The sequence below is a fragment of the Podarcis melisellensis genome (genome assembly GCF_964234715.1).
Source record: "Podarcis melisellensis genome assembly, chromosome: 12".
Classification (NCBI taxonomy): Eukaryota; Metazoa; Chordata; class Lepidosauria; order Squamata; family Lacertidae; genus Podarcis; species Podarcis melisellensis.
Window position 1 is genome coordinate 59,556,306 of NC_138544.1, and position 11,354 is coordinate 59,567,659.

The window sequence follows — 11,354 nt, forward strand, 5'->3', positions numbered from 1 at the left end:
TGTCCAAATAGAACCTTTTTGTGTTCCACGTATGTCTTTGCAAATAGAAATGTCAAATGCAACAACTTTAAGGAGCAACACTTGCAAAAGATGAACTTTTCTTTGTAATGTTCCACATCTGCCTTTGCAAAGTATAGTTGTTGTATACAGCTGCTGTTTCCTGTTACAGGTGGCAGCAATCTACAGCAAAGTTTTTTTTTCTCTTAAAGTGACCCCCTTGAAACCACCATATTCAACGTAGATTTTTAAGGTTATCACTGGTGTATCAAGATATTAAGAATAGCTCATAGAAAACAACTATATTCTATTTCTGTATTTAAATCTGAGAGATGCAAAGAATAGAGTAGGAAAATAAATCTTGTTTCTTTCTGCATAAGAATCTTTTTGGCTTGTTCTACAGGTCTTTGATATGCCCAGATCACAAAGAAAGTTAAATATTCATCTGAATGTGACGCTTGAATAAAATGTTGCACTAAAGACACGTCAACAACACTGTTTCTGATTCTGGAATGGTGTTCTGATATTCTAACTTTGATGGGCTTAGATCTACTAATGGTGTGACCTACACATAGTAACCCACAAGGACACTTAATCACATAGATTACTCGTGAAGTTGCACATGTAGCAATCGACTGTAAAGCAAATTTAAAGCCTTCTTTGTTAGAAAACTCCTTTACTTGCAGTACATATTTACATGAGATACATGAGATTTATTTGTACATGCGTGGAACACAAACGGCTTCTATTTAGACATAACGTACATAAGGTAAGGTAAAGGTACCCCTGCCCGTACGGGCCAGTCTTGACAGACTCTGGGGTTGTGCGCCCATCTCACTTAAGAGGCCAGGGGCCAGCGCTGTCCGCAGACACTTCCGGGTCACGTGGCCAGCGTGACAAAGCTGCATCTGGCGAGCCAGAGCCGCACACGGAAACGCCGTTTACCTTCCCGATGGTAAGCGGTCCCTATTTATCTACTTGCACCCGGAGGTGCTTTCGAACTGCTAGGTTGGCAGGCGCTGGGACCGAGCAGCGGGAGCGCACCCCGCAGCAGGGATTCGAACCGCCGACCTTTCGATCGGCAAGTCCTAGGCACTGAGGCTTTAACCCACAGCGCCACCTGCGTCCCTAACGTACATAAGAACTGATCTATTACACAGTTTACATGCCAGCCATTTCCCAGCTTTGTTATCCTGCCAATTTCCTTTAAGTGGGGAATTAAGTTGTATGAAAATCCTTGCAGGGACTTTTTCCTCTCTTCCAGGACCCTGAAGCTTCTTTTGGCTCCTCGACTCCTCAGGAAGGATGAAAGAGACGGATCCTGCAAAGCTAGCGAGGATGGAAGGGGGAAGATGGACGGTTGACCTGGTCAGGTTGTCTCCTGCATCCCTCCCCACAACCTCTGAGCGTTCCCTCCCAGGGACCTCCGAGAGATCTGGTGAGTCCCAGGGGAGGGGAGATGGGGACATGGATGGATGGAGCCAGAGAGGTACTGGGACTTGCTCAGTTTGGGGGTGGGAGTCAGGCAGGCGGATAGAGATGGAGAAGGAGAGCACCTTTCCGGGCTCCTCCACCCACTTGCCTGCCTGCCTGCCTGCCTGCCTGCCTGCCTGCCTGCCTGCCTGCGCCTTTGTCATCTGCAGGCAATTTGAGCTAGGAATACATCACAGCTCCCTGGCCACCGCGATATATTGGCAGCTCACAATGTCTAAAACCAGTGCTGTGATCTGAATGCCCTACCAATGTCAGACAACTTACCAATCCATCGCGCAGCACTAGAAGCCACGACTCTTTAAAGTAACCTGATCCCGCTTTGCAGATTGAACACAGATGAGGTCTCCGTGTGTTGCCTTTTTGTGTAACTTGTATTTGCTTTTAAGAACAAGGATCATAGGACTAATAAATGATACAAATATGTCGACTGAGTCTTCTCATGTCATTTGTACATCTCAAAATAGCAGAGTACATTTGCAGGAATATCGATAATATGGGTAGGCAACCTAAGGCCTAGGGGCTGGATCCACCCCAATCGCCTTCTCAATTCGGCCCGCGGACGGTCCAGGAATTAGTGTGTTTTTACATGAGTAGAATGTGTCCTTTTATTTAAAATGCATCTCTGGGTTATTTGTGGGGCATAGGAATTCATTCATTCCCCCCTCCAAAAAAAATATAGTCCGGCGCCCCACAAGGTCTGAGTGACAGTGGACTGACCCCCTTCTGAAAAAGTTTGCTGACCACTGATGTATATAACATATGGCTCATCATTATTGAGTTCATGATTTGGTTTAAATTGAAACAAAAAAGGGGCAAACAGGAGAGAACAGAGAACATTCAACATCACATAGCCAAATGCCTAGTCAGGAGCTCTTGTGGCCGTTGTGCTTAGATTAAGTGTGTGTCATAGTTATTTTTCCTCTTGTATCACCAATGAAACAATACAGAGTTGGTCTCCTCGTGAACATGGGAGGGGGGGTTCAAAGTGAAGAAAGTGATCTACATATAAATTTAAATTTAGACCGACCAGATTGAGGTAATTGCTGATGGGGAATGTGCAGGTGAAGATGTTGCTGTTTGTTTCATAGATGAGGCATGGGCGTTGCAGGATCTTGACCAGAGAGCTCTGCATAAGGAAGTCATGGAGGAGAATCATGGGATCATGGACCCTCTTGGTAAAGCTCCCTGTTGGATCATAAGATCAATTTTGAGATTCCATACATACCTGATGAACCTCCACTATTTGGTGTGTGAATGTTCAGGGAGGCAGGAGAGAATATATTGTTAATTAATATCCTTCCTAACTTGCGCTAGCAAGTTTCTTCACTTAGCAGAGTGCATTCCCCTTTACACAGGAGAAAACTAGTTGCAAATTCGTGTGAGTTTCTTAAGACAACTAGCAATTCAATCTGGCTTGTCTAGATTGAGATATGTTCTAATATTCCTGGTAAGACCCTTTTGAATCCCTCCTAAAAGAATAAAGACACCACAGTCTTATTCATAAGTAACGAAAAGCAGTTTTACTTAAGATCAGGCCGAGCGCAGTGTGATCCTGAAGGCAGGCTTAAGGCTTAAAGTTACATACAAACAGGTTTACCCCATATGGGAGATGACCTGGGGAACTGCTGTGGCAGCCAGCAGTCCAGTTCATAGAGGCAGGAAGCAGGCAGGACAAAAAGGGGGAAGGCAGCAGGGTGACTTGTCCTTTTACCAGGTCTGGAAAGGTCACGGCCACCCACTAGTCACATGCAAGGAAGGATGCTCCAGGCCAGGAGGAACAGGAAGTTTCGACTGGCTGAACCAAACATTCCCTTGCAAGTCCACTCTAGCAAAACAAGGAATGCTGTACTTGACTGCTCCCAGTGGATTACATCCCACATATGTAATTCTGCGCGGTTGTACGTAGGGCAAATAACCAGTCTGCTTCTGTTAAGGATCAGCGTTTGATTGTTCCGAATTATCTTATTGCGAATGGGGGCGATAGTCTCCACCGTAGAGGGGGTTTGCCAGTCTTTATCTAATTTTTCATTCCGATCTTTCGTTAATTGAGGATTAGGGGGTTGTGATACGCTTGTCACTTTAGGTTGCTGGGTAATGCTCTGTTTTGGGGTCACAGGTTTAGTATTCTTTATATTTGATTCCTTTATTGTAGGATTCTCCAGGAGCTTGAATAACTTAGAAAAATTCAATTTCTTAGTTCGTGTATAACTCTTAGTCCGCCTTCCCACTTTTATGTTTTTTGACTTCTTCTTATGAAGTAGGTGTATTCCTTGGTGGCGATGCTTCTTTTTGGGTGAGGAGTGTGTGACTCGACTGTTGGTAGACATGGGAGTGGCTCTCTTTGGGACCTTCTCTGAGATACTGGGCTCTGTTGGAATTTCGGCCGCTGGAGCAGGGGTGTGTGAGATCGCTCCCCTCCTGATAAGCTCTGTCAGGCTTACTAGCAATCCCACACATTCCATAAAAGAGTTCCTGATTGGTCTTAATTCTTTATTTATGTACATTTGGCATTCTTTCATCATTTCATTAAAAAGCCCAATCAGGACACAGATACTGCTATCTGTGTCCCAGCAGACGCTGGTCTGTGACCGTATTAATAAATTCATTCATTCATTCATCCCACATATGGATGGAGACCAATAGCATCTGGGATTCTAACATCCCCACCATGATCCCTGAATGGAGGGATATCAATAGTCTTCTCTGTGAATGTTCTTTGTCTATTCATGCCTTTTTAAACAATGACCAGGCTTGTCTGAACTGCTAAGGCCTTCTTAAATGTCGGCTTCAGAGTTTTTAGGGAAGTTGATGTAACTTCTGTCAGGTTTGTTGTTTTAATTTTTGCTTTTGCTTCTGCCTGTATTTGGTTGACCAAAGAGCTGACTGACTTCGGAGATGGAGTGGATTACACGATTGAGCCAAACAAAATCTATCCCAGATACAGTGGTAGCTCGGGTTAAGTACTTGATTCATTCCGGAGGTCCGTTCTTAACCTGAAACTGTTCTTAACCTGAGGTACCACTTCAGCTAATGGGGCCTCCTGCTGCTGCCGGGCCGCCAGAGCACGAGTTTTGTTCTCATCCTGAAGCAAAGTTCTTAACCTGACGTACTATTTCTGAGTTAGCAGAGTCTGTAACCTGAACCATATGTAACCTGAAGCGTATGTAACCTGAGGTACTACTGTAAAAACCAAGCAATAAGTCAGTTAATTGTTGTTGAGTCTCTGCTTCAGGATTTGTCCTTCGAGTGAGCACTCAGAGCTAATTACCTTAAGAATGGAGAGGTTTCCTTAAGAATGTCAGTTAATACCAGCCAACAAAGGGAGTGAAAACTATAGTAAAGCCTTACATCTAACTTTCTTCAGTTCTTCCTCTATCACAAGCATTCATTAACATTGTTCAATAATCTGGAGCTCCATTTCTTCCTGACGGTCTAATTAGCTTCTCTTTTCATTGCAGATGGTGAAGAATTGGAAGGGAAGAACAAGGGGGACCAGAACAGAATCCACATAGCAGAGAAGTCGTATAAATATTCAGAGTGTGGAGAGAACATCCGTCAGAGCTCCCAGTCCACCTCCCATCAAAGAAAGAGCTTTGTTAGGAGGGATAGCTTCACTTCACCTGAAAGAACAAAGAGTAGGGAGAAATTGTATCAGTGCAGAGAATGTGGAAAGAGTTTCACTCGGAAGGATCACCTCACTTCCCATCACAGAATTCATACAGGAGAGAAACCCTATAACTGCATGGAATGTGGAAAGAGCTTTAGTTACAGCCACCATTTCACTTCCCATCAAAGAATTCATACAGGGGAGAAACCCTATCAGTGCTTCGAATGTGGAAAGAGCTTCAGTCTCAGTCACAACCTCACTTCCCATCTTAGAATTCATACAGGGGAGAAACCTTTTCAATGCCATGAGTGTGAAAAGAGCTTTCGGCACAGTTCCAGTCTCACTTCCCATCTTAGAATTCATACTGGGAAGAAACCCTATCAGTGCTTGGAATGTGGGATGAGGTTCAATCGGAAGGATAGTCTCACTTCCCATCAAAGAATTCATACAGGGGAGAAACCTTTTCAATGCCACGAGTGTGAAAAGAGCTTTCGTCAGGGTTCCAGTCTCACTTCCCATCAAAGAATTCATACTGGGAAGAAACCCTATCAGTGCTTGGAATGTGGGATGAGGTTCAATCGGAAGGATAGTCTCACTTCACATCAAATAATTCATACAGGGGAGAAACCTTTTCAATGCCACGAGTGTGGAAAGAGCTTTCGTCAGATTTCCAGTCTCACTTCCCATCAAAGAATTCATACAGGGCAGAAACCATATCAGTGCTTGGAATGTGGAAAGAGCTTAAGTAAAAGGGCACATCTCACTTCCCATCAAAGAATTCATACAGGGGAGAAACCCTATCAGTGCTTGGAATGTGGAAAGAGCTTCAGCCGGAAGGATCATCTCATTTCCCATCAAAGAATTCATACAAAGGAGAAACCATATCATTGCTTGGAATGTGGAAAGAGCTTTCGTCAGAGAGGTGATCTCACTTCCCATCAAAGAATTCATACAGGGGAGAAACCCTTTCAGTGCCTGGAATGTGGGAAAAACTTCAGTCTCAGTCACAACCTCACTTCACATCAAAGAATTCATACAGGGGAGAAACTTTTTCAATGCCATGAATGTGGAAAGAGCTTTCGTCACAGTTCCAGTCTCACTTCCCATCAAAGAATTCATACAGGGCAGAAACCATATCAGTGCTTGGAATGTGGAAAGAGCTTAAGTAAAAGGGCACATCTCACTTCCCATCAAAGAATTCATACAGGGGAGAAACCCTATCAGTGCTTGGAATGTGGAAAGAGCTTCAGCCGGAAGGATCATCTCATTTCCCATCAAAGAATTCATACAAAGGAGAAACCATATCAATGCCTGGAATGTGGAAAGAGCTTCAGTCTCAGGCACAGTCTCACTTCCCATCAAAAAGTTCATACAGGGGAGAAACACTATCAGTGCTTCGAATGTGGGAAGAGCTTCAGGGACGGGTCTAAGCTCTCTTCCCATCACACAATTCATACAGGGGAGAAAGCTTTTCAATGTCATGAGTGTGGAAAGAGGTTCAGTCGAAGCGACAATCTCACAACCCATCAAAGAATTCATACAGAGGGAAAACCAAAAAGGAAAAAGACAAAAGGAAAAATTATTAAACAACCCTTACAAAACACAAGTGTATAAAAAAGAGAAGGGGCAGAATAACTAAAAATACCCTTTATCACATTTGTATCATATATATCATATCATTTATTAACCCATAGGAAAGCAGGCTCCCCCAGCTCTCCCCTGGGTGCCCCCCTCTTTTCCCCGTCTCCCACCCTGAGAGATCCTTCACTGCATTCCTTGCAGGCCCCCCCTCCAACTGTCCTCTTCCTGTTTTATTATTTTAAAACCTTTATTATACCGAAATCTTAAAAAGACATACAAAACATTACATTCAAACATTACAGATTATGAATATACAAAAAGTATAAATGAACGGAAAAAAAGAAAAGAGAAAGAAGAAAAAAGAAGTAGAAAAAGAATAGGAAATGATGTTATTTACAATAAAGAAAAGCCTTCTGACTATACTCATTGTACTATTTTGAACTAAATTTTTTACAGTTTCCTAAATCTCTCTCCCCCCCCCCCTCACATTCTCCTTTTTGGTTCTAGTTTTCTCCCATATTTCCTTATATTACAAGACTCATTTGATATCTGCCACAAAGCTTTTGTTATCACCGTAAACTTTAAGGTATTCTTTTATTACTGTCCATTCTTTATTAACATATTGTATCGTATTTCCTCTTACTACTCCGGTTATCCTTGCTAACTGTATGTATTCTAGCAATTTGGTTTGCCATTTGAGTTTTGAGGCGATGGTTTCTCTTTTCCGATTTTTTTGCAGTTAGAATCCTGGCAGCAGTTGTGGTGTACATAAATAAATGGTCTGTTTGTCTTCTTGATTTCCATTGTCATGATTCCTGGCAAAAAAGCCACCGGTCCCTGCAGGACAGCTGGCCACCCAACTTCCACATCAAAGTCAGGAGAGTCAGGAATCGCACCCGCAGCTGGTCTTCTGGGCCCTGCTGCCCAGCCTCCAGGGGACCCCCACATAGACCCACAAGCACAGACATGCACACGGAGGCCCACCCACCTGCCACATGAAGCACATCCATTGCCTTGACGCCTCACCCACCCCGGGGTGGCCCATGTGGCAGACATAGGAGATCCCGTGGTCCTCGGTCAGGATGGGCAACAGGCAGGTGAAGATGGTGAAGTTGAAGGTGCTGTTGGGGGCATGGCGGTGCCCCGAGTCCCAATGTCCAGGAAGGTGTCCTGGGGGGTGCCGGACCTCCTCCGCTTCCAGCTAACCAAGGCACCCAGAGGGTAGAAGCTGGAGACCTCGCAGGCCGGCTGGGGACAGGCGCCGGGGGGGCACTGAGAACGTCATAGGCACAGCTTCACTGGGGGGGGCTCTACATGTGGAGAGGGGGGAGAGGGATTGAGCGCAGTGCCAGCCGCTGACAACCAGGAGAGCTGCAGGCAGCCAAGGCTTCAGACTCCCAGCTGCTGGGAGGGGAGAGGGTGGGTCTTGGGTTCAAATCCTGGCTGGGGGAAGGACATCTGGTCAGCCGCTGCAGGGACAGGACAGGGCTTGATCCAGCAGCTGGCTCTTCTTATGGAGCCTCCCAGTCCAGGGGCAGTCTCCCTGGATTGCTTGAATGGTAGAGGTGGAAGGACCCCCAGGGGTCATCCAGCCCAACCCCTTAGGAGGCAGGAAGCACTACCTACGGGCATTTGGCCGCTGCAAGGAAAGGAGGCCGGACTGGATGCCTCAGGCTCTTTGTCTGTTCCCATGGAACTTCCAGGAGCAGAGGTAGTCTAATAATCATAGAACTATAGAATAGGAAGGCACCTAAGGGTCATCTGCAAGGCAGGTATCTCAGGGCTATTTGGCCACTGCAAGGTTTAAGCACTCTCCCTATGTTGTTTTGGAGCCTCCAGGCACAGGAGCAGTCTATCTGGATCCTTAGGTCCTTGACGGCATTTGGACCCTGTGAGAATAAAGGATGCTGGCTCAATGGGGGCAGCTGATCCCCCTTTTCCCCTTCCCCTCCATCCTCCCTGCGAGGGAGACCCCCGGTCACTCAGTCACCCACCACCTTGAACTTGAGCACCTGCTGGGCATGCAGGTGGGGCAGGTAGATGGTGCAGATGTAGGTGCCCTCGTGGCAAATGATACCCTCTGCAGGCGCAGGGAGGCGCTGGTGCCCTTGGCGTCCAGCAGTAGCTCTGCCACGGAGACCCCCGCGAGGCTCCGTCGTAGGTCAGCACCACCTTCCTGGCCCCCCGGAACTGATGGGACCATTCCACCGAGAAGGCTGAGGCCGACGCTGAGAAGCCACAATGCAGGACCGCCGGGCGCCCGAGGCAGGACTCCAGGCATGGCGTCCTCGTGAAGACCAACAGCACCGCTGCGCAAGGAGGGCGAGGTGAGCGGGAGAGATCCCCAGTGATCGGGGTATAAATAATAAATTATTATTGTTGTTGTTGAGTGGCTCTGGCACCCTGCACAGTCATTTTAAATTACCCATTGATGGCACCACTCCACCGAGTCAAAATGACTGTACAGTGGTGCCTCGCAAGACGAAATTAATCCGTTCCGCGAGTCTCTTCCTCCTGCGGTTTTTTTCATCTTGCGAAGCACGGCTATTAGTGGCTATTAGCAGCTATTAGCGGCTTAGCGGCTATTAACAGCTTAGCGGCTATTAACAGCTTAGCGGTTATTAACGGCTCAGCGGCTTTAAGAAAAAGGAAACAAACTCGCAAGAACTAGCAAGACGTTTCGTCTTGTGGAACGACTCAAAAAACGGAAAACTCTTTCGTCTTGCGCGTTTTTCGTCTTGCGAGGCATTCGTCTTGCGAGGTACCACTGTACCATTAAGATTTTGGGTGTGTGGTTGGCCCTCATTATAACTTTGCTTTATTCATATCCGTGGGCCTCTCCTCCAAGTAAAAGTCCGCTGGGGGCTCCCTCAGTGCGAGACGCCAAGTTACAGGGAACCAGGCAGAGGGTAGTGGCTAGGAAACAACTACCAGACTTTTAGGAGACATCTGAAGGCAGCCCTGTTTAGGGAAGCTTTGAATGTTTGACAGATTACTGCAAATTAATATTTTGTTGGAAGCCGCCCAGAGTGGCTGGGGAAGCCCAGCCAGATGGGCGGGGTATAAATAATAAATTATTATTATTATTATTGAGGGGCTCTGGCACCCTCCACAGTCATTTTAAATTATCCTAAACCCTAAGAGCTTAAAATAGATAGGTAATTGACAGACGCTGATGATATATAAATATCAGTATCGGGAAGCTGCCAGATGCCCCCCTTGTTGGGGCCTGTGATGGACAGCAGAGCCAGGCCAGTCAGCACATTTAGTACCTCAGAAATCCCACCAGGAGGCTGCTGGAGCCTTGCTCTGATTGGCTCCCAAGCCAGCTGGGGGCGGAGCCAGCACTTTTGGAGGGAAAATGAAAGGCGTCTTTTCTGAGGGAGGGAGAAAGGGGGAGAGGGATGGTCTGAGGGGGGACCTTGGAGGGGAAGGTGGGGAGAAGAATCTCTCTGGCCAGAGGAAGAGGAGGGCCTGGGGAGAGGAGTCAGGCGGGAGGTCAAGGGGAGAAGTTGTGGGGAGGCAGGTGAAAGTGGGGTCTCCTTCCAGTCTGGGGGGGGGAGAGCTATTTGAGGAGAAGACCCCCCCCAAGCCCAGAATCACGGGACCCCCTGGGTCTGTGACAGGGAATCCCTCCAGAGGGGCTGAGAGAGAGGGGAGCGGAGGGAAAGGGCCCCTCGCTCAGGAACCCCCCAAGTGGGATTCTGCCAGGGAAGTGGGGGCTGTGTCCAGAGCCCTGAATGGTGAGTGACACCTGTCACACCTCAGTCAAGGAACCAGAGGGAAGAAGGGGCAGAAATGGAGTTAAAACATTGGACCACCATGTCTGGAAAGCAGAACATCTGCCTGAAGTGGAGCAACGGCTTTTTGGCAAATGGAGCTGGAGAATAATACTATTAATCATAATATTTTTTTATTTATACCCCGCCCTCCCCAGCCAGGGCGGCTAACAACCAATAATAAAAACAAGTTGATTAAAATACAATTTAAAAGATTAAGATTTTCACAGGAGGAGAAGGAAAAAAGGAAAGATGGGGAGGGAATCAAATTGGCTCCAAGCCAAAGGCCAGGTGGAACAACTCGGTTTTAACAGGCCCAGCGGAAAGAAATCAGATCCCGCAGGGCCCCGTCTCATGAGAAAAGCTGCGCATGGACTTCTGCGTTTAATGCCGTGACTTCCTCAAAGTTGAAGCATTAAGTTGACTTCTGCCTGAAAGAACCCGTCTCCTGACACCAGCCTTTTCTTGGGAAATGAAACATTTCTTCCTCGTTCAGCTTCGGCCCAAGACTCTAAATCACCAAGTTTTCTCTCATACAAGAGAGGCTGTGGTCAATGGCAGAAATTCATTTAATGGGCAAACCATGAGGTGGATCCACTATATTTAATTGGGGGCCGTTAGCAGGAACATAATGCGACTTTATTAACCGAAGGCTTGCGGTGGGATCTGCTTAGAGGGCCATTATAAAATGATCAGAAAGAGTTGTAGGGTTGGAATGCATTTATACCAAATAAAGTGGGTGAAGGAACAACATCTATGTTTTGGGATAATAATATCACCTAGACATTAGATAAGTATATATGGAATTGGAATTGTTAACTCTTATAATGATATAGTAGTTGTTATTATTATTATTATTATTATTATTATTATTATTATTACTACTACTACTACTA

The 11,354-nt window shown here is 46.3% G+C and overlaps 1 protein-coding gene across 2 annotated transcripts in view; it reads left to right on the forward strand.

Annotated features, from left to right (window-relative positions):
- The window catches only part of LOC309353157 (uncharacterized protein), a 76,502-nt gene extending 69,617 nt beyond the window's left edge, over positions 1–6,885 (forward strand). Inside the window, exons 2-4 of one of the 2 annotated variants that reach the window (XM_081882364.1) lie at positions 1,262–1,435; positions 2,580–2,666; positions 4,950–6,885. In XM_081882364.1, coding sequence (XP_081738490.1) covers positions 1,303–1,435; positions 2,580–2,666; positions 4,950–6,712 — 1,983 coding nt within the window. In that variant the 5' untranslated portion in view covers positions 1,262–1,302 and the 3' untranslated portion in view covers positions 6,713–6,885. Of the gene's footprint in view, positions 1–1,261; positions 1,436–2,579; positions 2,667–4,949 lie in introns of those variants that run through there. The other variant, XM_081882365.1, reaches the window with a different exon arrangement.
- The last annotated feature ends 4,469 nt before the right edge of the window (positions 6,886–11,354 follow it).